The sequence below is a fragment of the Podarcis vaucheri genome (assembly GCF_965113315.1).
Source record: "Podarcis vaucheri genome assembly, chromosome: 11".
In the NCBI taxonomy this organism is placed as follows: domain Eukaryota; kingdom Metazoa; phylum Chordata; class Lepidosauria; order Squamata; family Lacertidae; genus Podarcis; species Podarcis vaucheri.
This window is the reverse complement of record NC_138749.1, coordinates 182,100-208,772: the sequence shown is the minus strand read 5'-3', so window position 1 is coordinate 208,772 and position 26,673 is coordinate 182,100. Positions and strand designations below refer to the sequence as shown.

General features: G+C 59.1%; 1 protein-coding gene across 3 annotated transcripts in view; it reads left to right on the top strand.

Moving 5' to 3' along the window:
- TLN1 (talin 1) overlaps positions 1 to 26,673 on the top strand; it is a 53,357-nt gene that overhangs the window by 13,160 nt on the left and 13,524 nt on the right. The window contains exons 2-39 of one of the 3 annotated variants that reach the window (XM_082241733.1): positions 5,598 to 5,763; positions 6,039 to 6,136; positions 6,297 to 6,426; positions 6,619 to 6,771; positions 6,900 to 7,042; positions 8,470 to 8,597; positions 8,907 to 8,967; positions 9,242 to 9,346; positions 9,581 to 9,736; positions 11,346 to 11,447; positions 11,691 to 11,767; positions 11,865 to 12,045; positions 13,100 to 13,213; positions 13,326 to 13,643; positions 14,696 to 14,794; positions 14,935 to 14,985; positions 15,724 to 15,891; positions 16,150 to 16,444; positions 16,591 to 16,757; positions 17,254 to 17,382; positions 17,504 to 17,617; positions 18,293 to 18,406; positions 18,537 to 18,671; positions 18,898 to 19,026; positions 19,133 to 19,235; positions 19,466 to 19,674; positions 19,760 to 19,879; positions 20,751 to 20,948; positions 21,419 to 21,558; positions 21,724 to 21,817; positions 21,937 to 22,026; positions 22,157 to 22,279; positions 22,397 to 22,540; positions 22,976 to 23,137; positions 24,055 to 24,195; positions 24,382 to 24,563; positions 24,708 to 24,840; positions 26,010 to 26,111. In XM_082241733.1, coding sequence (XP_082097859.1) covers positions 5,634 to 5,763; positions 6,039 to 6,136; positions 6,297 to 6,426; positions 6,619 to 6,771; positions 6,900 to 7,042; positions 8,470 to 8,597; positions 8,907 to 8,967; positions 9,242 to 9,346; positions 9,581 to 9,736; positions 11,346 to 11,447; positions 11,691 to 11,767; positions 11,865 to 12,045; positions 13,100 to 13,213; positions 13,326 to 13,643; positions 14,696 to 14,794; positions 14,935 to 14,985; positions 15,724 to 15,891; positions 16,150 to 16,444; positions 16,591 to 16,757; positions 17,254 to 17,382; positions 17,504 to 17,617; positions 18,293 to 18,406; positions 18,537 to 18,671; positions 18,898 to 19,026; positions 19,133 to 19,235; positions 19,466 to 19,674; positions 19,760 to 19,879; positions 20,751 to 20,948; positions 21,419 to 21,558; positions 21,724 to 21,817; positions 21,937 to 22,026; positions 22,157 to 22,279; positions 22,397 to 22,540; positions 22,976 to 23,137; positions 24,055 to 24,195; positions 24,382 to 24,563; positions 24,708 to 24,840; positions 26,010 to 26,111 — 5,238 coding nt within the window. In that variant the 5' untranslated portion in view covers positions 5,598 to 5,633. The remainder of the gene's footprint in view (positions 1 to 5,597; positions 5,764 to 6,038; positions 6,137 to 6,296; positions 6,427 to 6,618; positions 6,772 to 6,899; positions 7,043 to 8,469; positions 8,598 to 8,906; positions 8,968 to 9,241; positions 9,347 to 9,580; positions 9,737 to 11,345; positions 11,448 to 11,690; positions 11,768 to 11,864; positions 12,046 to 13,099; positions 13,214 to 13,325; positions 13,644 to 14,695; positions 14,795 to 14,934; positions 14,986 to 15,723; positions 15,892 to 16,149; positions 16,445 to 16,590; positions 16,758 to 17,253; positions 17,383 to 17,503; positions 17,618 to 18,292; positions 18,407 to 18,536; positions 18,672 to 18,897; positions 19,027 to 19,132; positions 19,236 to 19,465; positions 19,675 to 19,759; positions 19,880 to 20,750; positions 20,949 to 21,418; positions 21,559 to 21,723; positions 21,818 to 21,936; positions 22,027 to 22,156; positions 22,280 to 22,396; positions 22,541 to 22,975; positions 23,138 to 24,054; positions 24,196 to 24,381; positions 24,564 to 24,707; positions 24,841 to 26,009; positions 26,112 to 26,673) is intronic. The other 2 variants (XM_082241732.1, XM_082241734.1) reach the window with 2 other exon arrangements.

Sequence of the window (26,673 nt, the reverse complement as noted above, 5' to 3'; positions counted from 1 at the left end):
TGGGTGGGGCAGCCTCCCAGGCCCACATGCCACCTCCCTCCTCTTGTGAAAGGCTGGTTTTCCTGCTGGCTCTTGACACGGATCCCATCCCTCCGGAGGCGGCATGTGCTGAGTAATGCCCCTAACTGGAGGCGGCTGGAAGAGGCATTCTGTGCTGGCTGCGGGATACACACACTGCCTCTCTCTGGGCTTGGGCAGCCCGGCTGGCAGACTTCCTGGGCAAAAGGGCAACGGCTGATCCGGTTGCCGGCCCAGACTCCCCATTGGCCACAGAGCCTGGGCAAGCGTGGGGAGAAAGTCGGGGCGGCAGGAGGTCTGTGCAGAGGGGGGCAAGTGTTGCTTTGTGCCTGGAATGGTGCTGCTTCTCCCCATTTCCTTGGTGGGAGGGGGGTTGGTGGCACACATGGGTGGCGTGTTGGTGCCTTTGTGCCACACGTGCCGCCCTCTGCCAGGGTGCTTCTGACATTCCTTGGCCTGCAAGGGGGGGGGGCAAACCCTTCCCTTGCCCGATGGGCTCTGTCAGCCAATGGGGAGCCTGGGCCTCTGCAGGCGCTGCATTGCTGAGTTGCTCAAGAATGCAGGCCTGGAATGTTTCTGTGGAGCGAGGGGGGGGTCTCCTCCATCGGCCTCCTCCTCCTCCTCCTGGGCCACGTACAGCTTCTGCTGCTGGCGCTCTGCCTCCCCTCCACCCTGGGGCCAGAGCAGAGCGGGCGCTGGCCCCCAGGAGCAGCCCCAGCCTGGCGGGGCCCCTGCAACACTCCTGCCGCCTTTCTCGGGCTTCCGCTGCCGCTTCAAAATCCGTTCCCTTTGCTCTCCCTTCTTGCAAAATCCCACCCCTCGCCCACTCCCTGTGCCTGCAACGCTGCGGTGAGGCTGGAGCCTGCCTGCTGACTCCCACCCGCTGCCTTCAGGGGGCAACCGGCCTCCCAGAATGGCTAGCAGGTTCTAGGTCCAAAAACCCCACAGTTAGCACAGCAGCAGACGGAAAGCGGAAGCCACAAAAGGAGCCTCTGGCAAACTCTGTCTGAGTCCGTCTCCTTGATGAAAAGGAAGAGACAGAGGAGGAGGTGGAAAGAAGAGGAGCCCTTCGTTTTCTTTGACCCATAGCTGGCATGTGGGGGGAGCTGGAGCCACCTTGGGGGCTTGCATCCCCTGCCTGGCCACCCTCTGTGGGTGCTCCCACAGTCTCCCAACCACATAGGGCCCGACCACATGGGGCAAACATGGCACCCAGTTCTGAAGGACCCTTTCCTTCCTGGAGACTCCCTCTGTGCTCCTGGCCTTGTCCCAGGGCCACGGCAGGCCGGGCTGAGCCTCCGGGGTCACTGGCAGGACCTTTTCCTGCCCCTGAGCTCAGTTCCTGGCAGAGGATGAGAGCTGTGCAGGGGGCAGGGAGGATCTGGCCCAGGGCGGAAGAGGCTCAGGCCAGGGCAGAGCCAGGCTGGTCGCTGGTCTCTGGTCAGGAAATGGGCTGGAGGAGATAGGAGGAAGGAGGCGGAGGGGGGGGGAGGAGCTCAAAGCAGCAGCAGCAGCAGGAGCTGTGTGCCCAGGCAGGCAGAATCCTGGCTGCAGAAACTGCTCAGAGCGGAGCCCGGGGGCAGCAGGAGGGCCACTGCTTGAGGGCCCTGGGAGGCCCGTTTGCTCGGAAGCTGCTTCTTTCCAGTGGTGGAGCACAGCTGGCCAAGACCTGCGCAGCCAAGTGAGACACTTTGGGCCGGGGGGGGCGCGGCTTGTGCTGTTCAGAATTGGGTGCTCAGAAGCTGGTTCACAGCCCAGTGAGGCATGGTGCCACGGGGCAAGCAGGCGAACCCAAAGCAGGCCCCTGCCAGGCCTCTGGGACAGGGGCCCTGCCAGGCCTCTGGGAGTCCTCTCTGCACACAACTTCGGCCAGGGCAGGAGACTAGTGCCTGAGGGAGAGAGTGCCCGCCCTCCTGGCCTGGCAGGGGCCCCTCTGGTGCTTGGAGCAGCTTCCTAGGAGAGGGCAAGATGAAGCTCCCTGGGTTCAGGCACTGGGACACCACAGAGGAGCTGAGCTGGGCAGGCCAGGGGGATCTGGGATCCGCAGCCCCTTCCCCAAACCCAGAGGGTCCCTGTCCTGGTAGGAGCCAGCCAACCCCCCCCCCCAACAGTTGGCTTCCCTTGCCAGGCTGCAGCTGCCCACATCCTCCGGTTCTTCAGCTGCTCAGCTGGGCTGGTGGAGATCAGGTGGGCAGAAGGGTTGGTTTAACCCAGCCCAGGAGGGAGCTGGGGTGGATTCCTGACCAGGAGACCTTTGTCTAGACGGCTGAGTCTAAGGCAAGGCTCGCCCACCTTCCTGCCCCCCACCTGCAAGCCACAGGTGGGCATCACACACACAAACACCACAACAAAAGGCACACCGCACCCTGTTCTGTTGGCTAGGAATAAAGCATGCTTCTTTCCTGCTTAACATCCGCAAAGGGGGGCACATTGTAGTCACCAGGGAAGGTCTCAGGGCACCAGCACCCACGTAGTTGCCATGTGGGTGACCCCTGGTCTAAGGTGCAGCAGGCAGTTCAGGCAGTGGGTCCAGTTGCGACAGAGCGAAGGTGTCCTGCCAGCAGGTTGGGCGACTGACGTCTCCACCATCTGACTGGCAGGCAGCAGCGTGGAGATGCCTGGTCACTGTTTTATTCTGGATCCTTTTATTTGATGTTTTAATGTGTTGTAAACCTATAATAATAAATCTCTCTGGGGGAAAAGGCAACTAGACAGCTGTGGTGACCGTAACTGAGGATGAAGGGGTCATTTGAGCTTCTGTCTTTGCATTTAACCCTGCCTTCAGGTGCCCCTTGGCTCACGGGGCCAAGATTTGGCGCCCTTGAGGGCCCTGGGAGGCAGCCAGCAAGGGGGGCCCAGGGGTCCCTGGTCAATGCCCCTCGAGTGGAAGAGGACCTCCTGTTCAGATGAGCCTTTGACAAGAGGGGACCCAGCCTCGGGGGTCCCTGGAAGAAGTGCCTGGGGGAGTTTGCCAGGATCCTTGTTGGCTGCCTGCCTCCTCCATTCCCCAGCTCCTCGCCCCTGTTGGCTCCTCTCAGCCTCTTTGGCGGAGGCAAACGGCGACAGGGGAGAGGGCTCTGGTGCCCGAGTCCTGCCTGCAGGTTCCCCCCAAAGGCACCTGGCTGGTCGCCATGAGAACAGGAGCTGGACTCAGTGCCCCCACTGGCCCGATCTTGCAGGCTCCTCTTCCAGTGGAGCCTGGAGCCACATGCTTCCCTCCTGCGGTTTCTCCGTCATCCTCGCCAGCCACTTTTCCGTATCTCTGGCTCCTTTTTGCCGCAGGGTCTTATCAGCCGGGGCTCCTGGCAGGCTCCCTTCCTCTTGGACAGCAGGGCTGTCACTCCAGAGCGACTCGCTGTTCCTTCCTGCTCAGTCCTGGGGCCGCTGCCTCCCAGCTGCAGGGGCCACTTGCTCCCTCGCCTGCAGAGGCCCCCTGCCCCCCCCACAGCCCACATGGGGGGCTTTGCACCTGCCCTCTGGATCGCCACCACTCCTGCAGCCAGCCAGGCACTTGTAGTTGGGCAGTTTGCCCCGGATGACAACATTTCTGTCTCGCCAAGCTTTTTCTGCAGAATCAGTTTGATTTGGGGTTGGTCATTTGTTCTCCATTTTATTATTTTATAATTAGATGGTGCTTTAATGACTTGATTGTGCATTGTCCTTTTTCAAAATGAATTGGTAGTTTGTAAAAATCCATATTATTGCAGCACATACCCTTTAAGGGGTCTGAGCTGGAGGTGGGGCACCAGGAGGAGGACTTTGGGTTCCTGGACTAGGTGGGCACTGGCCAACGATCAAAATCCACCAGGCGCCTTTTGCACCTGGCTATCAGCCGCTTGCGACCAAAGGAAGATGCCCGGGTGCCAGGATAGCGCCTGACATCCCTGCCATCCGGAGGTGACTGCCTGGGGATCCTCGGGTCTGGACTATTTCACACACAAGCAGCACATCCTCATAGCAGCGTTAGAAACTGGGATGCACAGGCTAGGAGCCGTATGGCTTCTGGGATTTGGATTGCAGGTACCAAAACAGAATGTTTAATCATTTACATATTTAAAGACAGATGCAACAATTATTTATTTATTTATTCTTTCTTTCTTTCTGCTAGGTGAATCAGGGAGTCTGCAGGATAGCAGCTGATTCGCCCGGCAGCGCAGCAGCAGCAAAAAACAAAGACGTTCTTTTATTCCCATGCTCCCCTGCAGACCCCCTGAATCACCCATCCAGTTGCAAAAAAGGGACCCTGCAGATCATCCATGCAGGAGTGTGCAGCTGCCCCATGCAGCAATCAAACCTGCAACTTTGGTGTTATCAGGACTACGCTGTAACCCCCTGAGCTACCCTGGCTCTGCATATCCTGTAGAATTCTATCCATTGTGTTTTATCTGCACAACCAGAATGAATTTCAGGAACCAAAAAATCGACTTTTGAGCCATCTGGCTCAAAAATGGCAACTAGACCTTCCGTTTTGGCAACTGTAACCCTGGTTTAAGGAGCCATTTGGCGCCTAGCTTATATATCTTGAGTTTCTAACACTGCACAAAATTGAGGAGGGCCTTGGTTGGAGCTAGAACTGCCCTGTTTCCTGGAACTGCTACCCTTCCTTCCTTCCTTCCTTCAGTTCAGGGTGACTTGTGTTGGGGACCCAGGTAGCTTGTGTTGGGTCCAGCTCCGTCTTGCACTTTTGCCAAACCGCCTTTATAATCAAGGGAAGCCCAGCATTGCTCAGCACCTGAAGGGGTGCTGAAAAATAGAGGGAGGGGCGATGCTCTGACTTTCTGCCATCTTCCGTTCTCTCCACTCCCATCCCGCACCGGAGGTTCTTCGCTTGCCTTGGCCTGGTGGCCTGACCAACTTGCAGCCAGGAGCCTGCGTGGTGGCGCTCGCACCCCTGGCAGGCAAATTTTTGCAATTGGTGCGATTGTTGTCGTGAAAATCTGCCCACTGATCGCGCAAATAGGCCTAGTGATCAGCCTGGCACCCCCCAGCAGGCGGCGCTCGCATCCCTGGCGAGTTTTATGTGATCGGTGGTCGGATTTCCACGATCAGCAGGCGGCGCTGTCTGGCACCCCTGGCGGGCAGTGCTCGCAGTCCTGGCTGCGACAGCCGGGGGTGCAAGCACTGCCCACCGAGCAGCCGGTGGTGCCAGTGCCACCCACCAATTGTGAAAATCCGACCACTGATCCTGCAAATACACCTGGCGGCATAGGGATGGCATGGGGCGCCACAGCACAGGGACAGCACTGGATGCCGAGTGCCCCATCCCACCCCTATGGGCAGTTTGCCCTGCCCCTGGGCACGCCACCGCAGGTGCCCGAGAGGCTTCCTCTGCCGCTGCCTGCAGCTTCACTGAACCTCAGGCTCAGCTGTAAAAAGACAAGTGGGGTTCTACCTTGCCTGGCCCTTGGGGGAAGAGTGGATGCCCACCCAAGTGGGCTTGGAGCCATTGAATGGCCGAGCTGGAAGGAACCCCTGTCAGTTGACCAACCTTTGCTTCAGCGAGTGCTTCCTGGCTGAAGGGACTTGTGGCCTCTCCGGGGGTCTTGCTCACCAGCGGCTGTGGCCCCTCTTTGCCCCGCAGGTGAAGCAGGAGTGGGGACCCCCCAGCCGCCACCATGGTTGCCTTATCCCTCAAGATCAGCATTGGCAACGTGGTGAAGACGATGCAGTTTGAGCCATCCACCATGGTGTACGACGCCTGCCGCATGATCCGGGAGCGAGTTCCGGAGGCGCAGATGGGCCAGCGTAAGTCGGAGGGGCAGGGGGGTTGGGTAGGCTGGAGCAGCTGATATGGGGGGGGGCCTTGAGTGTCTTCTCAGCTGCATCTCCCACGTCAGGCAAGAGAGGGGGGCCTGCCCTTCTGATGAAGAAAGGCGGGGAGTGGGGGACATCTGCAGAGGCCCAAGCACAGGGGGGCCGGGCGGGCTGGGCCTCCCCAAAGCCCTGCCTGGACCTCCGTCTGCAGCCACTGGGCCTGCCCTTTGGCCTGCCCTGGGAGAGTCTTTCCTGCTCTTTTCCAGCCACCGACTTTGGCCTCTTCCTGTCGGACGAAGATCCCAAGAAGGGCATCTGGCTGGAAGCTGGGAAGGCCCTGGACTACTACATGCTCCGCAATGGGGTGCGTCCCCCCTCCTTCCTTCCCCGCCTGGGTTGTCCCCTGGCCGCCCCCTCCCTTGCCAGGCGGGCGTCTCCTCCTTTGCTTGGCCCCCTCTTTCCCCTCCCCTGCCCCCCAATTTCTCTCCTCTGGCCCTCTCTGATGCCCCCCTACAACGTTCCAGGACACCTTGGAGTACAAGAAGAAGCAGAGGCCCCTGAAGATCCGGATGCTGGACGGGACAGTCAAAACGGTCATGGTGGACGACTCCAAGACGGTCACAGACATACTCATGACCATTTGCGCCAGAATCGGTGAGTGGGGGGGGGGCTTGATCCAGGGAGGGAGGGAGAGAGAAGGCCTCTCTGCCCCCAACACAGAGACACTTGTCTTGCTCTGCGGAAGGCAAGAGGGAGGCCCTTCTCTGGGAATGTTTCCCAGTCTGGTGGGACTGACCTCTCTCCCCCCACCCACACTCTTGACCCGGGGGTCTCCCCGCCTGGCAGGCATCACAAACTACGACGAGTACTCCCTGGTGCGGGAAATTGTGGAGGAGAAGAAGGAGGAGCAGACGGGGACCCTCAAGAAGGACAAGACGCTCCTGCGGGATGAGAAGAAGATGGAGAAGCTCAAGCAGAAACTCCACACGGACGATGAGTGTAAGTCGGTGGGATGGGGAACGACCCACGAGGTTCCAGGAGCAGCGGGGCTGGCTGGATGCTCCACAAAGAGTGGGGGGCTCTCCTTCCCCCTGCCTCCCCTCCCAATGTTCTCTGCGCCCCCACAGTGAACTGGCTGGACCACGGGCGCACCCTCCGAGAGCAGGGCATCGATGACAGCGAGACCCTCCTCCTGCGACGGAAGTTCTTCTACTCAGACCAAAATGTGGATTCGCGGGATCCTGTGCAACTCAACCTGCTCTATGTGCAGGTACTGTTCCCGTCACACAACCCTGCAAGTCTCGGGCATTATCCTAACCCCAGTTTACCTGTGAAACCCCCTCACCCCACATGCGGCCGCTCAGGGGGACGGGCCCCGCCATAGATGCCACATCAGCCCCACTTTCTGCCTTTGTAAGCATTTGATCGTTAAGTGTGGCAGCACCTGCCCTCTGGAACTCCCTGCCTCTTGATATCAAGCAGGTGCCTTTGCTTTGCACATATTTGCGCTTGCTAAAAACATTCTTGTGTAGACACCCCCCCCAGATGCTTAGAAAGTAGAAGTGGAGTTCTAACCTGTTTTAGTATTTTTATTTTATACACTGAAATGTATACACTGAAAAGTAAAGTATTGCACTTGGGCAAAAAAAATGAGAGGCACAAATACAAGATGGGTGACACCTGGCTTGAGAGCAGTACATGTGAAAAGGATCTAGGAGTCTTGGTTGACCACAAACTTGACATGAGCCAACAGTGTGATGCGGCAGCTAAAAAAGCCAATGCAGTTCTGGGCTGCATCAATAGGAGTATAGCATCTAGATCAAGGGAAGTAATAGTGCCACTGTATTTTGCTCTGGTCAGACCTCACCTGGAGTACTGTGTCCAGTTCTGGGCACCACAATTCAAGAAGGACACTGACAAACTGGAACGTGTCTAGAGGAGGGCAACCAAAATGGTCAAAGGTCTGGAAACGATGCCTTATGAGGAACGGCTAAGGGAGCTGGGCATGTTTAGCCTGGAGAAGAGGAGGTTAAGGGGTGATATGATAGCCATGTTCAAATATATAAAAGGATGTCACATAGAGGAGGGAGAAAGGTTGTTTTCTGCTGCTCCAGAGAAGCGGACACGGAGCAATGGATCCAAACTACAAGAAAGAAGATTCCACCTAAACATTAGGAAGAACTTCCTGACAGTAAGAGCTGTTTGACAGTGGAATTTGCTGCCAAGGAGTGTGGTGGAGTCTCCTACTTTGGAGGTCTTTAAGCAGAGGCTTGACAACCATATGTCAGGAGTGCTCTGATGGTGTTTCCTGCTTGGCAGGGGGTTGGACTCGATGGCCCTTGTGGTCTCTTCCAACTCTAGGATTCTGTGATTCTATTTTCTGTAAGCTTTGAACTCAATTTTAATGTTTTCTCTTTTTATTAACTGCTTTGAGTTTGCTGCGTTTTTTGTTTTTCTTTTTTACAATCAAGCAGTGTATAAAATTTGTGAAATAAAATAAATAGCCCCCAAGGTACCCCTGGCAGGTCCCATGAAGGTTGGGTTGGTGGAGTGGCCAGCAGGTCTCTCCTCCCCCCCCCCCAGCCCAAAATCCTTGTGTAGAGGGTGGGAGGGATGGGCCCATGAAGGAGATATGAATGAGCTGTGAATTAATTCAGGAGAATGACTTCCCTGTGCCCCGCCCCCCCCCTTCTTCAGGCCCGTGACGACATCCTGAACGGCTCCCACCCCGTCTCCTTCGACAAGGCCTGTGAGTTTGCGGGATTCCAGTGCCAGATCCAGTTTGGCCCCCACAATGAGCAGAAGCACAAGGCAGGATTCCTAGAGTGAGTGCCCCTGCTGGTCTCTGCCCGCTTGGCGTGGGCTTCGCAGCGGAGCGCCAGGGGAAACTGGGTCACAGGGTGCCGCGCAGAAGCGAGTGGCCTTCCCTTCCTGGGGGGGGGGGTTTCAAGTCGAGGTTGGGCAGCCGTCCGCCAGGAGTTCTTCACTGCACTTCCCTTCATTTGGGCAAGGCCTCCTTGCGCTGGGCAGGACTGCCCCCCCCCAAGGGATGGGTTTGGGTTGGGCAGCAAAGGTTTGGGCTTCTTCCTTGCTCTCCCCCCCTCATGCCCCCTCCTCTCCTCCCCCTTTTCCAGCCTCAAGGACTTTCTGCCCAAGGAGTACATCAAGCAGAAAGGCGAGCGCAAGATTTTCATGGTGAGTGGAAGCGGGGGGGGGGGACCCCTTGGACCTCCAGGGGAAGGGGGCTCACAGGGGACACTCCTCCCCCTCCACCGATAAGTGGGCTTGGGGGTGGGGCACACCTGGCAAAATACCTGCTTTTGACAGGATCTGCTGCCCATTTCCCAGAGGACCCCCTGTGGGGACCTGGGACGCCTCTGCTGTGTGGGGCGGCTCTGGCGGGAGAGGGGGACCCTTTCCCTGGGGGTGGGTGGAGCAGAAGAGTGACCCCCCTTTGTTCTGCCCTCAGGCCCACAAGAACTGCGGCAACATGAGCGAGATTGAGGCGAAGGTTCGCTACGTGAAGCTGGCCCGATCCCTCAAGACCTACGGGGTCTCCTTCTTCCTGGTCAAGGTGAGGGGGGCCCTGCCCCATCTCTCTGCCCTATCGGGGAGCCCCCTGCCTCCGTCTGAGGTGGGGCTGTTGCACCCTTGGCTCCTCTACGCCTGGCAGGGGGGCGGGGGGGCCTCTCCTGCATGTTCGCCCTTTGAGGTGAGCACGGTGGCTCTGGGGTGGCTGGTGCCCCCTTGGTGCAGGGGGAGCTGAGGGCTCCCCTTGGGCCTGACCCACGTGTCCCCCCCCCTGCAGGAGAAGATGAAGGGCAAGAACAAGCTGGTCCCCCGCCTGCTGGGCATCACCAAGGAGTGTGTCATGCGGGTGGACGAGAAGACCAAGGAGGTCATCCAGGAGTGGAACCTCACCAACATCAAGCGCTGGGCCGCCTCCCCCAAGAGCTTCACGCTGGTAGGCCTTCCTCCCCCTTCCTCTTCCTCCCCCCGCCATCTCCAACTCTCTTTGCCCCGTCCCCGGGTGTCCTTTGGAAGAAGCGCAGCGGCAGAAGGGGGCTGCCTGGGGCCGCGTCCTGCAAGCAGAGGGCGGGCAGGGGGGAGGGCTGCATCCCCAGCTGAACATCGCAATAGACAATGTCTGGAATGAGGACGGAGCTGTGCAGGGCCTTCTCGGTGGTGGCGCCCTCCCTGTGGGACACCCTCCCTTCGGATGTCAAGGAGATAAAGAATTGCACAACTTTTAGAAGACATCCGAAGGCAGCCCTGTATCGGGAGGCTTTTAATGCTTGATGTTTTTATTATGTTTCATCATCATCATCGTTTTATTTGCCGCCTTTCCATAGTTAAAACAATGCTCAAGGAGGCTTACAACATGACAAGATTTACGTAATTACCAACATAACCCAAGTCATAAACAATAAATAAAACACATCAAAAGGTACACAACCAAATGGAAAAACAATTTCCACATAAATCATAAAATCTAAAACTCAGACTACAGCATTAATATTGTTACCGGAAAAATCTAGGTGTGAGGCTGCGCAGTCCCCCAGCTGGTCGGGCAGAGACCGCGGGTCCCTGCGGAATAAAGGAGGAGTCCAGCCACCAACTGGAGCAAATAGCTGTAGATCAAAGTTTATTGTGCAACAGGTTCAAAGAGGAATTTTGAACCCCGAGGATGGGGTGACAATGACTTTTAAAACTTTCCCACCATATCCCAGAGTACAGTTCGTACAGCATCATTGCTACATCACTGACATATCACAAAAGGGAGGGGTAGACAGGGGTTACACTAGTTTAACCTTGGCAAACATGTCCAGACAGTCCTTGGTACAAGATTAGCCTAAGCAGACATGGCAGGGCAAGACTCAGGTATAAGATTAGCATAGACAAATATGTCTTAAGTACCCACCACCCAAAGTACAATAGAACTTCCTTTGCATGTCTGGCCCCTTGGCAAGCCTGGTGATGGGATTAGGCTTTCCTTGGCCAACAATCAGCTCCGCAATTGTCACCTCTGGGCACTTCCTGGAGTCCTTTTTCAAGGGGGAAATAGCTTTGGAATGGAGGAAACTGGCAAAGGAGTTGGTTTTATATGATTGTTAAAGCTAGGTAACTTCCCTGAGCTGTCAAGTTGAAAGGATACATTCAGGCATAATATTTGGAACATTTAACTTTAAACATGTGCCCCCACCCCCATAATTTCTGCAACAATATCAATCACAATTTAAAATGACATGGGGGAAAAATAAAAGCAATTTAAAAAGAAAACAAAAACAAAAATGGAGGTCTCTCTGCCCAGCAGCCGTGGCAGCAGCAGTCCTTTGTGGAGCCAGCCAGGCCAGGGGGGAGGAGCAGGGCTCCCAGCAGCTCACTCTCTGCTTTTAGATATTCTGTAAGCCACCCAGAGTGGCTGGGGAAACCTAGGCAGACGAGTGGGGTATCATCATCATCATCATCATCATCATCATCATCATCTGGCTTCACAGTTTTCCCCACCTTGTGGCTGCCCTACAGTGGCCAGGGGAGAGAGAGAGAGAGACCTTTTTCCTTTCCTCTTGCAGGACTTTGGGGATTACCAGGACGGCTACTACTCTGTCCAGACGACGGAGGGGGAGCAGATTGCCCAGCTCATTGCCGGCTACATTGACATCATCCTGAAGAAGGTGAGGCTGTGGGGAGGCAGGGAGAGGGGCGCCCACCTCAGGCGTGGCGTCTGCCTGGGCATGCGGGAGGACAAGGCCAAGCTGGCGCTGCAGGGTGCTGGCCGAGGGGAAGGATGACCCCCACCAGGAGGGTGGGCTGCCTTGCCCTGGTGGTGCTGGGCGGCTCTTCCGCCCCCTGTGCCCCATGGCCGCCTTTGTCTGTGGATGGCGGAGTCATTGCCTGCCCCCTTCTCTGCCCCGCAGAAAAAGAGCAAAGACCACTTTGGCTTGGAGGGGGATGAGGAATCGACCATGCTGGAGGAGTCAGTCTCCCCCAAAAAGTAAGTCTGGAGGGAGAGGAGGGCTTTGGGGGCAGGGGGGGGGCTGCCCGGAGTGGGGGTGCTTCCTCTCTCCTCCCTCCCTCCGCTTGCCTCGCAGGTCCACCGTCCTCCAGCAGCAGTTCAACCAGGTCAACAAGGCAGAGACAGGCTCCCTGGCCCTGCCGGGCATCATCCGCCTGGGTGCCGGCGGGCCAGAGAACTTCCAGATGGGCACCATGCCCCAGGCCCAGCAGCAGATCACCAGCGGGCAGATGCACCGCGGGCACATGCCCCCCCTGGTAAGGAGCCCTTCCCTCTCCCCTCCGCTCCCACAGGGGCCACCAAGCCGTTTCTTTGCACAAGAAGCACAAAGAGCACTGAGTGGCTGTCTCTCTGGGATGCTTTAGTTCCTGCCTTGCAGGGGGTTGGGCTAGATGACCGCAAGGGGTCCCGTCCACCTCTACAAGTCAATGATTCACAGAGTCCTCTTCCCTCTGGGCCTGTTTGCACCCGTGGCTGCTGCTAGGGAGTGGTCAGGGCCGGATTGACGTAGAAGCTAAACAAGCTATAGCTTAGGGCCCCACTCTCTTGGGGGGGGGGAATTAAAGGAAAAAAACAACTGGATGTCCATTTCCAAAATATAAGATAAAAAACAAATGAAATAAAACCTACATACCATTTTTTGTGTTGTGTAGGCTCCTAGGATGTAAGTCATGGGCCCCGCCTGCTCCCTCAAATATCACGGATTTGCTCCTCCATTCTGATATTTATAATTATTAGTAGTTTACATCATATACAGTATTTACACCTATTATTTTTTCATATTATAGCAAGTTCCTAGAGACTAGATTTTGAGTCTTTGTAAATTGTGTTTCAAAAGGAACTTTTGTTGTTGCCAAATGCCAATGTGTGTGCATTGTTAAGTTTGTTATGAATAAAAAGTCATTTTTAGTTAGAGCTTAATAATTATTTTACTATTAATATACTTCTTTTTAATTCTATTTCACTATTAATATACACCTTTTAATTGTATTTCAATTCAACAATTACTTGGATAAAACACATATTTTGTTACGTGCAAATGGCTTGAGATGCCTATTGGGTCCATAAATGACAGCGACCATTTGTTGTTGACAAAGGACAGCTGGACATAGAAAGGGGCCTGTTACCTTCAGGAGCTGAGGGCCCTAGGAGTGGTGCTTATGTAGCCCCACCCACATTGCAGCCCACGGGTGCCCCTCCCCACCCGGGGGCTCTCTGCTTGCCCCTTCCTTTCAGGGGCCCTTGGGCTCCAGGAGAGGGCCAGGCTGTGCCCCCTTCCTCTTCTTCTTCTTCTCCTCCTCCTCCTTGCAGACCTCGGCCCAGCAGGCCTTGACGGGCACCATCCTCTCCAGCATGCAGGCGGTCCATGCTGCCCAGTCCAACCTGGAGGACTTTGACACGCTGCCCCCCATGGGGCAGGATGCGGTGAGTGGGGCTGGCCAAGGGAAGGGGCCCTTGGGGGCGACTGCGTACCCTCCGGGGGGGAGCCTCCCATGTGGAGTCCTGGAATAACGGCCCCCTTTCCTCCCCCCCCCAGGCCTCCAAAGCCTGGCGCAAGAACAAGATGGACGAGTCGAAGCATGAGATCCACTCCCAGGTGGACGCCATCACGGCCGGCACGGCTTCCGTGGTCAACCTGACGGCAGGCGACCCGGCCGAGACGGACTACACGGCCGTGGGCTGCGCCGTCACCACCATCTCCTCCAACCTGACGGAGATGTCCAAGGGGGTCAAGCTGCTGGCCGCCCTCATGGAGGACGAGGGGGGCAACGGCAGGCAGCTCCTGCAGGCGGCCAAGAACCTGGCGGGGGCCGTCTCTGAGCTGCTGAAGACCGCGCAGCCCTCCAGCGCAGAGGTGAGCCTGACTGCTTGGGTCCAGGGAAAAGCTCCTCTTCAGTGCAATTCCTGCCTTGCAGGGCTTGGATTAGGCATCCCTTTGGGTCCCCTCCCACTCCGCAGGCCTGTGATTTTATACTTGTATTAAGCAATCTCATTTTTTTTAAAAAAAGATCAAAGTGGTTTAAAAACATACCGTATTTTTCCGCGTATAAGACAAGGTTATTTTGTTTTAAAATTATGCTTAAAATTTGGGGTCGTCATACACAGAGAGTGGAGAGGTGGGACGGGCAGTTGGTGGCTGCCGTGAACAGTAGATTGTCAGCAGAATTTTTGCCAGGGATTGGTGGTTGCGGCAAGGTCCGCTGGCTATTGGCTGCTGCAGCAGTTGTGCAAGCAATTGGCACTTGCTTTCAGCGAGCGTGCATACGATTGATGGCTCTACTAATGTGTGTGCAATTGGCTGTGGCAGTCCTGCAGGTGAGCAATTTTTGTCAACCCCCCCCCCAAAAAAAAAAGCTCATCAAGTCTGGGCAATCTTCCCTCATTTTCTCAATTTGGAGGCGTGTTATACATGAAAAATACGGTTTGTTGTTGTTTGGTCGTGTCCGACTCTTTGTGACTCCATATATGCACATTAAAATCACAGCAATATTTAAAACCGCAGCTCAGTTAACTTCTACAGAAAACATTTTTTGCAAATGTCTTTAGAAGCCTGGCGGCGCTGAAAGGTTCTCAGCCACCATGTCAGGGTTAATGTGCTGGAGACCCCCTTGACCCTCCTACACCCAGGAGAGCCCTGCGCTCTGCAGGGGGTTGGACTAGATGACCCTGGGGTCCCTTCAAACTCTATGATGCAGTGATTCTCCATCGAGCTTCCATGGACCCCAGAAACCTCCACATTAACTCTGAGCGGGGCCTTCCGTGTGGCTGCCCCTATTCTGAGGGACAGCGTTCCTCTAGAGAGGCAACAGGCACCCAACTCTGCCACGAGGGTCTGCCTGTTTGAGTTTAGGCCTTGTGGGTTGCCTTCAGGGGCTGCCCCTAACCTCCAGCCCTTTCCTCCTCCAGCCGCGGCAGAACCTTTTGCAAGCTGCAGGCGCCGTGGGGCAGACGAGTGGGGAGCTGCTGCAGCAGATCGGGGAGAGCGACGCCGACCCCCATTTCCAGGTGAGTGGGAAGCGGGAGTCCTCTGGGGCACACCTGGCGGGGGACAGCCTGGCGCAGGCCGCCTGCCCTCTGGCACAGGATGGGCAGTGGGGTGGCGCTTGGGCCCAGTAACCTCTCTTGTCTTGTGGATTCGTGTGCAGATGGTGGAGAGCCGGCACCCTCGGACCCTGTCCGCCCCTGACCCCAAGACGGTAAAGGGCCTGAGCCCAGCAGGGGCTGTGCTCTCTGGGGCAGAGCCCTCCTCTGTGCTGCTGCCAATCAGCTGGCCAAGGGGCTTGGGGCAAGCTCTTGCTCTCGCTGGCGCATGCTCGGCTCCCCCTGTTGCAGGAGCCTTGGCCCCTCCAGTTGGTGGGATGGCTCTGACCCACAAGCCAGGAAGCCCCCAAGATCACCGGCCAGAGGGGCCAAGATTTGGCAGGACCCCCAGGAGGCTGCCTGTGGGACTCTTCGCCACATGGCATGGTAGCAAAGTCAGCGGGGACCTATGTTGGTAGAGCAGCTGGCGCTGCCAAATCTCCCCACAGATGCCAGGGGAACCGTGCCAGCCTCTCGGCATCAGCGCCCCATGTGGGGTCTTGGCTGCTTTGGCAGCAGGGGAATCCGAGCATCTTCTCTCCCCGCTCCCGGTCCTTGCGGTGGGGGGCTGTGGCCGCTTCCTCTTGGTGACGGGTTTGGTGCGCGGTGCTCTCTGCGCCTGTGATTGAGGCCAGAGAGGGTGGTGGTTGGGGGGGGGTCTTGGGGTGGGGGCTGAGTGCCGCAGGAGCACGGAGGGGTGAGGTTTGTGCTGGCAGAGGCGGAAGAAGAATGATCTCACCTGCGCCAGGAGAGCCTGGAAGGGCCCTCCTTGCCCGGCTCGGGTTTCCCTGCTGAATGTTTCATGAGCACAACCAGCCAATGCCGCCTCTTCCTCCCCCCGCCCCCCCCGACAGGACATGCTGATGCAGCTGGCGAAGGCTGTGGCCAGTGCCGCTGCCGCCCTGGTCCTGAAGGCCAAGAACGTGGCCCAGAAGACGGAGGACTCGGTGCTGCAGACGCAGGTCATTGCTGCCGCCACGCAGTGCGCCCTCTCCACCTCCCAGCTGGTGGCTTGCACCAAGGTGAGCACCCACCCCTGAGCACCCACCCCTGGCACCCTGGGGCAGCAGCTGGCCTTGGCCCCTTCCTCTTCCAGGAAACACATGCCTTGGCATCGGGGCACTGTTTGGGCTTCCGTTTGGAGAAGGCCCTCCTTTGAGGAGCGCACGCTGGCCCCTGCCATCTCCCCAAAGGGGGAAGTGGGGCTGGTGGGGCTGGGGCAGGCTGGGCCAGTGCCCTGACTGCCCTGTGCCTTGCCCATTCCTCCTCCTCCTTGGCAGGTGGTGGCGCCCACCATCAGCTCGCCCGTCTGCCAGGAGCAGCTGGTGGAAGCTGGCAAGCTGGTGGCCAAGTCGGTGGAGAGCTGTGTGGACGCGTCTCAGGCGGCCACGGGCGACGAGCAGCTGCTGAAGCAGGTGGGGGTGGCGGCCACGGCCGTGACGCAGGCCCTCAACGACCTGCTGGAGCACATCAAGCAGCATGCCACGGGCGGGCAGCCCATCGGCCGCTACGACCAGGCCACTGACACCATCCTCAACGTCACGGAGAACATCTTCAGCTCCATGGGAGATGCGGGTGAGTGGGTCTTGGGGGGAGGGACCACTTGGGGCCCAGCCACAGAGGCTGGGGGGGGCTGGCTTGTCCATGGAGCCACGTGGGCAGGAGGGATGGGTGAGGGTGTCTGTGGGGCTGGCCCTCACCTCTCCCCTCCTCCTCCCCAGGGGAAATGGTGCGTCAGGCCCGCATCCTGGCTCAAGCCACCTCCGACCTGGTGAACGCCATCAAGGCAGATGCCGAAGGGGAGACGGACCTGGAGAACTCGCGCAAACTGCTGAGTGCAGCCAAGATCCTGGCCGACGCCACGGCCAAGATGGTGGAGGCCGCCAAGGTGTGGCGTCGGTGGAGGGACTGGGCGGATGGGGGGAAGCCTGCCTGGCAGGGGAGCGAGGTGGAGGGGTCAGAATTGGCTTCTGTCAGTGGAGGGAGGGTGCAGGTGCTGTGGCCACGGAGAGCCTCCCCCGCCCTGGATTGGCCCCCCTTCTTTGGGAAGCAACAACTGAGTGCCACGTCTGTGCCCACAATGATGCCCTCCTTGCTGCATCCCATTTCAGGGAGGGGGTTGTCCACTTCCCCCGGGTGATGCCCTCTCATCCTGTCCTCATGCCCTCTGGTGCCAGCCACATACCTTTCCTGGGAGCTGCACCAGGCTAGAGCCGGCCGGTGCCCCTTGCCGGTGCCCCTTGCCGGTGCCCCCCTGGGCGCCTGGTGGGAACCTCACTGGTGCCTCTTTGCCCGCTCCCTGCTCCTGGTCCCCATGAGGTGGGGGTGGGTAGCCTGGCGGGGGCCATTCTGACCAGCCTCCTCTCCTGCCCCTGGCCCACCAGGGGGCTGCAGCCCACCCAGACAGCGAGGAGCAGCAGCAGCGCCTGCGGGAGGCGGCTGAGGGCCTGCGCATGGCCACCAACGCAGCCGCCCAGAACGCCATCAAGAAGAAGCTGGTGCACCGGCTGGAGGTTAGTGCTGCAAGTGACACATGTGTGTGTGCCCATGCCCGTCGCTTGCCATGGCCGGGCCGGCTGGGCAGAGCGAGGGGCCTTCCTGGCCTCACCCCGTCCCCACCTTCTCTCTCCCCAGCATGCAGCCAAGCAAGCAGCGGCCGCCGCCACCCAAACCATCGCAGCCGCCCAGCACGCAGCCACCACCAACAAGAACCCGGCTGCCCACCAGCAGCTGGCGCAGAGCTGCAAGGTGAGAGGGAGGGAGGGAGGGAGGGAGGGAGGGAGGGAGGGAGGGGAGGGCTGGGCTTGCCCCCCCCGGCTTCAGTGTGGGTGTCTGGCTGGGGGGGGGGTGTGAGAGGCCATTCCAACCTCTCATTGTTGCTGTTGGGACCATTGCTATTATTTAAATTTATATACCGCTCTTCATCCAAAGATCATAGGTCAGGTTGCAGCACAAAAACACACAGTGCGTAACACAATTATTTTAATAACAATACTGATAGCGATATCAATAACCGTAACATGACATTATGTTAGCCGTCATACATTCATTCATTTGACAGAGGAGACTGCTGCCAAGTAAATAAATAAAGGCAGGCACGTTTAGGGAAGTTTTTAGCATTTGATGTTTTATTGCTTTTTTATTGTTGTTGTTGTTGTTGTTAATATTCTGTTGGGAGCCGCCCAGAGTGAGTGGGGTATAAATAATATATTATTATTACTATGAATGAATGGCTGCTATCACATTGATCAGAAACACCAGCCACAAGTACTCCCTGCTCTGGGCGCCTCTTGCTTCCCTTGGGTCTTGGTGGGCTCACCCCCTGAGCCCCAGATGCTCTCCTGGGCCTCTGGGGCAAGAAGGACCCAGGACACGGTTCAGCTGGAGGCCCCCCAACCGTCTCTTTCTCCCGCCCTCCTCCAGGTGGTGGCGGACCAGATCCCCATGCTGGTCCAGGGCGTCCGGGGGAGCCAGTCGCAGCCCGACAGCCCCAGCGCCCAGCTGGCTCTCATTGCTGCCAGCCAGAACTTCCTGCAGGTGAGGGGATGGGCAGCGGAGGGCGCCCGCAGGGCGAGGAGGCGGTTGTGTGGGCAACCCAGGGTGGGGGGCTCCTCAGGATTGGGGGCTCCTCGTGGTCACCACTCTCCTTTCCCTCCCCCCGCTGCAGCCCGGCGGAAAGATGGTGGCCGCGGCCAAGGCCACAGTGCCCACCATCTCGGACCAGGCCTCCGCCATGCAGCTCAGCCAGTGCGCCAAGAACCTGGCAGCCGCCTTGGCCGAACTTCGCACGGCAGCACAGAAGGTAAGGAGGAGCAGCCGTCAAGCCCCCTGCCCTCTTCACAGACATGGCCCCTTCTTCTCCTCCTCCTTCTCTTGCGTCTTGTGGCCATTGGTTCTCTGTGGGGTGAAGGGGACCTCCTCCCCACAGATCTCCTGCCAGTCTTCTATGCTAAAGCCCTCAGTGTGGGACGGGGGCTGGGGATGATGTGTGGCGCCCCCTGGGGTGACACCCTCCTGTTCCACGGCAGGCACAAGAGGCCTGCGGCCCCCTGGAGATCGACTCGGCCCTCAGCTTGGTGCAGAGCCTGGAGCGGGACTTGCAGGAAGCCAAGACGGCGGCTAGAGAGGGCAAGCTGAAACCTCTTCCGGGAGAGACGGTGAGCAGAGGAGGGCGTGGGGGGGGGCAGAGGGCGTGGGGGGGGCACAGCAGGCACAAGGGGGAGGTGGGGGCACGGGCGCCTGTTGACTCTGTGTGTCCTGCAGATGGAGAAGAGCGCCCAGGACCTGGGGAACAGCACCAAGGCCGTCAGCTCCGCCATCGCCCAGCTGCTGGGAGAGGTTGCCCAGGGCAACGAAAACTACACAGGTACTCCTCCGTGCCCCCCAAGCCCCCTCCCCACCAGCAGCCTCCGTTGCTCCTCCCCCTAGCTGTGGCAGGCTCTCCCCTTGCTATGCATAGTTCAGGAGACATCCCTCTGTTCCTCATGGGTCTGGATTGGACCCATCCGCCTCCTCTTGGGGAGGGAGGGTCCTGGCCTGGGGGGCTGTCCTGGCCAGGATTGGGCTGATGCCACCCTCTCGCCCTGCCTCCCCCAGGGATTGCTGCCCGCGACGTGGCCCATGCGCTGCGCTCCCTGAGCCAGGCTGCCCGCGGGGTGGCTGCCAACTCGGAGGAGCCGCAGGTCCAGGCCGCCATGCTGGAGTGCGCAGGCGACGTCATGGACAAGGCCGGCAACCTGATTGAGGAGGCCCGCAAGGCCGTGGCCAAGCCGGGAGACCCCGAGAGCCAGCAGCGCCTGGCGCAGGTGAGCCCTCGGCCTGGCGTGGGGGCCGTGGGTGGGGTGGGGGTAGTGGCCCTCCCCACTGAGCCACTCTGCCCTCTCCCGGCAGGTGGCCAAGGCCGTCTCTCAGGCTCTCAACCGCTGCGTCAACTGCCTTCCTGGCCAACGGGATGTGGACGCCGCCATTCGCACGGTGGGCGAGGCCAGCAAGAGGCTCCTGGCTGACTCGGTGAGCCCCTTCCCTTCTCTCTCTGGCTTGGCGGGAGGCGGGGAGGGCATCCCCTCTGGGGGGTCTGGGCCCTCAAGGAGGCCTGTCTCCTGGCCCCTCAGCTCTGGGACCAGTTTAGCAAACGGAGGGGCCCTTGTACAGCCCAGGGCAGCGTGTCTGCCCACCCTCCTCTGGGCTGCGGTTATCCCTCCCCTTTTAAAATGGCCCAGGCACAACACACGTCTCGCTCGTGGCTCTAGGGCTGCCCCATTGACTGCCTCTGCATTCTAATAATGATTTCTTATTTGTACCCTTCCCATCTGGCTGGGTTTCCCCAGCGTTAGTGATCCTGCAGAGCAAAACCCCATCAGTTACTTAAAGCATTTCTGTCCTGCTCCTGGTTGCCAAAGCCATTCTGGGGCAGGACACAAATTGTAGAGTCCGAAGGGTCACCCAGAGCTCATCTAGTCCAACCTCCTGCAGTGCAGGAATCACAGCTAGAGAATCCCCGACAGGCAACCGTGGGATTTCTGCTTTAAAACCTCCAACGAGGGAGAATCTGGCCCCTTCTTCCCACTCGTCCGTCCTGCTGTCCCATGGATACAAGAAAACATTCATTCACGTCCATGAAAGGAGCGGTACAAGTATCAGCACAGAGAGCAGCAGATCCATCCCAGCCAAGTAACACCTGGGCAGGTGGACCTGACTCTTGCTTCTATCCCTGGTCCAAGTGAAGCCCAGGGCTTGTATCTGAAGACGGAAGAGGTGCTGCTGTCATTGATTCTGGCCAATAGGCAGTGTCTCTTTGCATGTCAAGGGAGCGGGGGGGGGGGCATAGCCCTGTTGTCAGTCCCATGCCTGAAGCTGACTCTCGTTCCCTCCCGCCCTCCAGTTCCCCCCCAGTGGCAAAAACTTCCAGGAGGCCCAGAGTCACCTGAACCAGGCAGCTGCTGGCCTCAACCAGTCGGCCACGGAGCTGGTGCAGGCGTCTCGCGGGACCCCCCAGGACCTGGCCAAGGCCTCCGGCAAGTTCGGCCAAGACTTCAACGAGTTCCTGCAGGCCGGTGTGGAGATGGCCGGCCAGTCGCCGGTAAGAGACCCCTTGCGGAGAGAGGGTTGTACGCAGGGGGCAAAATGAACCTGTGTGTGTGCATGCAGTGGGGTTAGAGAGGGACTCGGGGGGCAGTGCCAGGGGACCATCTTCCCCGGAGGGACGGGCTCTGGAGGAAGGGCAGGCTGCTCAGTCAGGGCTCTGCCAAAATGTCCATTTGCCTGGCCCCTCACTCCGCTCCTCCATTCAGGCTCAGCACCTGGCTGAATTGGGCCTGGGAGCCCTGACAGCTCCCTAGTAAAACAGCAGATTGGCTTTATGTGGCTTTTCAACCGTAAGTAAAGAGAGCAGGTGCCGGTGCTGAGTGGAGTGTCCCCTCGTCCCAAGGAACGAGCCAGTGCCAAGCTGGTTGGCTGGCAGTGGGGCTGTGGGGTGAATGCGAGGCCCCCTGGCCTGGGGCGGATGGCCGAGTGACCCCTCCTTCTGCCTCCCTCCCTTTCTCCCCGCAGTCCAGGGAAGCCCAGGCCCAGGTGGTCTCCAACCTGAAGAGCATCTCCATGTCATCCAGCAAGCTCCTCCTGGCCGCCAAGGCCCTCTCCGCCGACCCTGCGGCCCCCAACCTCAAGAACCAGCTGGCAGCCGCTGCCCGGTAGGGGCTCCCTCCTGGAGGGGGGCGAGGGAGGGGAATGAGAGATGGGAAGACTGCTTTGTGTTCTCTCTTGGCTGTGGAAGCTCCTTCCCGGAGTGGCTGGCTGGCCGGCCATGGCTGGGGGGGGGCACAGGAGGGGCTCATGGGCTGCCTCTGTCCTTGCAGGGCCGTGACGGACAGCATCAACCAGCTGATCACCATGTGCACCCAGCAAGCGCCCGGCCAGAAGGAGTGCGACAACGCCCTGCGGGAGCTGGAGGTAGCCTTCTGTGCAGTGAAGGGGGGGCGGGGGCTGCTGTGGGGGGGCCACAGCCTGCCAGGCGGGAGGGGCCTGCAGTGGTGGTGGGGGAGCCCTGAGCTGCCTTTCCCCCTCCCCAGACGGTGCGAGAGCTTCTGGAGAATCCCACGCAGGCTGTCAACGACATGTCGTACTTCAACTGCCTGGACAGTGTCATGGAGAACTCCAAGGTGAGCAGCCAGGGGGCGACTCTCTCTCTTGGGGGGCGGGCAGTGTCTGCCTCCTGTGACCCCAGCCCTGGGGGGCTCTGCTTCTCCTCCCAGGCCTGGCACCCACCCTTTCCCCTTCCTATTTCTGCAGGTTCTGGGGGAAGCCATGGCCGGCATCTCCCAGAATGCCAAGAACAGCAAGCTGCCCGAGTTTGGCGACTCCATCAGCACCGCCTCCAAGGCCCTCTGCGGCTTCACGGAAGCGGCTGCCCAGGTAGGGAGGCCACGGGAAATGAGGGGGTGGGGGCTCTCCTTTTGGGGTGCAGGGAGAGCGTCTGGCTGCTCTGTTGCTCACCCCCCCACCTCTTCCTTCTCTTCCTTCTGCTCCCAGGCTGCCTACCTGGTTGGCGTCTCGGACCCCAATAGCCAGGCAGGACAGCAAGGCCTGGTGGACCCCACCCAGTTTGCAAGAGCCAACCAAGCCATCCAGATGGCCTGCCAGAACCTGATTGACCCGGCTTGCACCCAGTCCCAGGTGAGCCCTTGGGTGGCGCATCACCCAAGCTGTGCAAGGGCGCCACGGGGTGGGGTGGGGGGGTGGAGCACAGCCAGAGCCCCTCGTGAGGCATGTGTGTGTGTTGCTGGTTTAGTCCTTTGTCAGGGAGAGAGTCCCGCAAGGGGCCAGGATGGAAGCCAGCAACGCGCCCAAGTCCAGCTGCCTATGTTGACGGTGCCATAAGCAAGGAGGCACCTCGGACTGGGAGGTTGGAGACCTGCTGTGGTGGCGAGGCTTCAGCCGGGGTCCAAAAGTGGGGAAGGAAGGAAGGGTTTTCCTGTGCCCTGTGCCACGAGTCTCCACATGCCCATCTCCCGGGGCCAGGCAGGAGGACTTGAAAGCCCCCCACCTCCCTGGCTGCCGTCTGCCTGCCGTGGCCTAACGTGGAGGACCCTCCCCCCCTGTCCCCCACAGGTCCTCTCAGCCGCCACCATTGTGGCCAAGCACACCTCTGCCCTCTGCAACACCTGCCGGCTGGCCTCCTCTCGCACCGCCAACCCAGTGGCCAAGCGCCAGTTTGTCCAGTCTGCCAAGGAGGTGGCCAACAGCACCGCCAACCTGGTCAAGACCATCAAGGTACTTGATTGACAGGTGTCGGGGCACGTGGGTGGGATGACACTGTGATGAGCCTGGGAAGGGGGAAGCCCTCCTTTCTCTCTCTCTTTCTCTGTTCCCCTCTAAATCTTTTTCTCTTTTCTCCCTCTCTTTCTCTCCCTCTTTCTTTTGTGTTCTCTCTCCCCCACCCCATCTCTTTCTCTTTCACAACCTCTTTTTCTCCCCCCTTCACTCCTTGTATCTCTGGTCAAGGGCAAGCATTGGTGAGGCAGCCCCTCCCTGGCCCTGCTCTGCCACCACCAGCTCCCAAGGGAAAGCTCCCCCCATTTCCCCACGCAGAGCAAGGGCTCCCGGCTCCAGTCTCTGGGGTTCAGCCCGTGAAACGGCGTGGGGAGCCAGTCTTGAGCCAGGGGCTGGAGCTCTGAAAGGGGGCTTTGGGGCTGTGATACAGAGTGGAAAGTGGCCCTTCGTCCTTCGCACGAGGACTAGGGATTAGAGATTAGATCATTACCTTCATGAACACAAAAATGAAAGAGAAAAGCCTCAGAGCCAGGCTGGAGAATTTGCTGGTGCAGCCGCTGGACGTCCAAGGAGACTCGTTTCTGTCGCTGCGCCAGTAGATTCGCCTGCCAGGAATGGAGCTGCTGGCTGAGCAATCCCAGAAGTATTTGGCATCTGACAAAAAGCAGATTCAGGGGAGGGGCGGCGCTGGCTGGAGCTGAAGGATTCGACCCAAAGGGCCTGGTCCTTCTCCCCCGCCAGCCCAGACCAAACCGCCTGGCCTTGCTCATGGGGAGCTCAGGGGATCCTGTCCCTGGAGGAGCTGCTGGAGTGGGGAGTCCACCTTGGCAGCCCCACGCCCTCTTGGGCCGTGGGCTTAATCCGTGGGGAGGAAGCCCAAAGGCCAGTGCTGCCCGGCCCTCTGTCCTTCCCTGCAGGCTCTGGACGGGGCTTTCACCCCAGAGAACCGGGAGCGCTGCCGCGAGGCCACTTCCCCCCTCATTGAGGCCGTGGACAACCTGACTGCCTTTGCCTCCAACCCAGAGTTTGCCACTGTTCCTGCTCAGATCAGCCCAGAGGTAAGTCGGGGGGCAGGACCCAGTCAGGGCCTGGTGGGGAGATATTTCCTCTGCTGCCACGGGCAGCATCCTTTGGGGGGAGCAGGGAGTTAGACTTGGTGGGGGGCTTCTCAGAGCCCCAGCTGTGCCCCCACTTGCTCGCCAGCTTCCCCTTGACCACCTGGCGCCTCTCCCCCCACCCTGCAGGGGCGCAGAGCCATGGAGCCCATCATCTCCTCTGCCAAGACCATGCTGGAGAGCTCTGCCGGCCTCATCCAGACAGCTCGCTCCCTGGCCGTCAACCCAAAGGACCCGCCCAAGTGGTCAGTGCTGGCCGGACACTCGCGGACCGTCTCCGACTCCATCAAGAAGCTCATCACCAACATGAGGTGAGAACCACAGCGGCCGGGTGGGGGTGCTGGGTGCTTGCCATGCCTTCCCGTGCTGCCAGGGCTGTGCCAAGGAGAGGGAGTCGGCCTCTCTGGGTGTTTGGTGGGTGCAGCCACGCTGATGGTCTCCCCTCCTCCCGGCAGAGACAAGGCTCCTGGCCAGCGGGAGTGCGACGAGGCCATTGAGCTGCTGACCAAGTGCATTCGGGACGTGGACCAGGCATCCTTGGCAGCCATCAGCCAGCAGTTGGCGCCTCGCGAGGGCATCTCTCAGGAGGTGAGTGAGTGAGTGAGCGAGCGAGTAGTAATAATAATGATTTATTATTTATACCCCGCCCATCTGGCTGGGTTTCCCCAGCCACTCTGGGCAGCTTCCAACAAAATATTAAAAATACATTAAAACATCAGTCACTAAAAGCTTTCCTAAACAGGGCTGCCTTCAGATGTCATCTGATGGGAGGGTGTTCCATAGAACAGGCACCACTACCGAGAAGGCCCTCTGCCTGGTTCCCTGTAATCTCGCTTCTTGCGGGGGGGGGGGGGGACCACCAGAAGGCCCTCGGAGCTGGACCTCAGTGTCCGGGCAGAATGATGGAGGTGGAGACGCTCCTTCAGGTATACTGGGCCTTTGAGGCCATTTAGGGCTTTAAAGGTCAGCACCAACACTTTGAATTGTGCTCGGAAACATACTGGGAGCCAATGTAGATCTTTCAAGACTGGTGTTATTTGGTCTCGGCGGCCACTTCAAGTAACCAGTTAGCTGCCGCATTCTAGATTAATTGTAGTTTCTGGGTCACCTTCAAAGGGAGCCCCAGGTAGAGCGCATTGCAGTAGTCCAAGCAGGAGATAACCAGAGCATGCACCACTCTGGCCAGACAGTCTGCGGGCAGGTAGGGTCTCATCCTGCGTACCAGATGGAGCTGGTAGACAGCTGCCCTGGACACAGAATTAACCTCCATGGACAGCTGTGTGTCCAGAATGACTCCCAGGCTGCACACCTGGTCCTTCAGGGGCACAGTTGCCCCATTCAGGACCAGGGAGTCCCCCACACCTGCCTGCCCCCTGTCCCCCCAAAAGAGTACTTCTGTCTTGTCAGGATTCAACCTCCATCCGTTAGCCGCCATCTAGGATGCCAGCGGGGGGCAGGAGACCAGTCATTGGAATAGGAAACATCCATTCACTGGTGAAAAACGGGCCCACAGCCCACATGGGACAAATCCTGCCCAGTCCCTTTGCCATGCCTTCAACACCTTCCCAGTCAGGAGCTGCCCCCGTGTGCCGGAGGGCTTGCTGGGCTCTAGTGTTTGTGGGGAGGGGGGAACTTGTGGGGCTCTGACTCTGAGCAGCTGGGTCTTCCCCACCCACGGCATCAGGCGGGTGGGCTTTGTGCCCCCTTCCCCAGATGGGCCTGCCAGGAACTCTCCCTCGATCCCTTCTCCCTCGCAGGCCTTGCACAACCAGATGCTCACGGCCGTCCAGGAGATCAATCACCTCATTGAGCCGGTGGCTGGGGCAGCGCGAGCCGAGGCCTCCCAGCTGGGGCACAAGGTAAGAGGATGGGGGGCCGGCGGGGGGGGGCTGGAAGAAGGCAGAGCCAAGGGCTGCCTAACGAGAGTTGCCGGTGGGGAAGGGCCAGAGCAGCTGCCAGGCAGGCAGAAGGTCCCTGCTTCCGCCCCACTGGCAGCCCACCTGCCTGAATCCCTGCAGAGCCGCTGCTGCCAGCCTGTGCAGGAATCCCTGCGCCAGAGGGGCCATGGCCTGGCTTGGGCTCTTCCTGTGAGGGATGATGGCATATTTGGAGTGGGGAAGAATACCAGCAAGCAAAGGGGAGGCCTTGGACCTCTGGTGCCCGAGAGGGAGCTTCTGTGGGCCTTCTGGAAGGAGCTGCGGGCGGGAGAGCGAAGGGCAGTCCAGCTGCCCTGGCATTGAGGGCGAGGCCTCAGGTGCGGCCAGAGATCTCTTCCCCAGCGTCTCTGGCATACCTGAGGCTTTGCCTTCAATGCCGTGGCAACCAGGCTGATGAGCAAAGCAGCAAACTCAGTCCAGGAGGGGTGCTTGGCCCCTGACGCTCACTGGGGAGATCTCCTGCCCTCCTGTGGCTTAGAGTGGC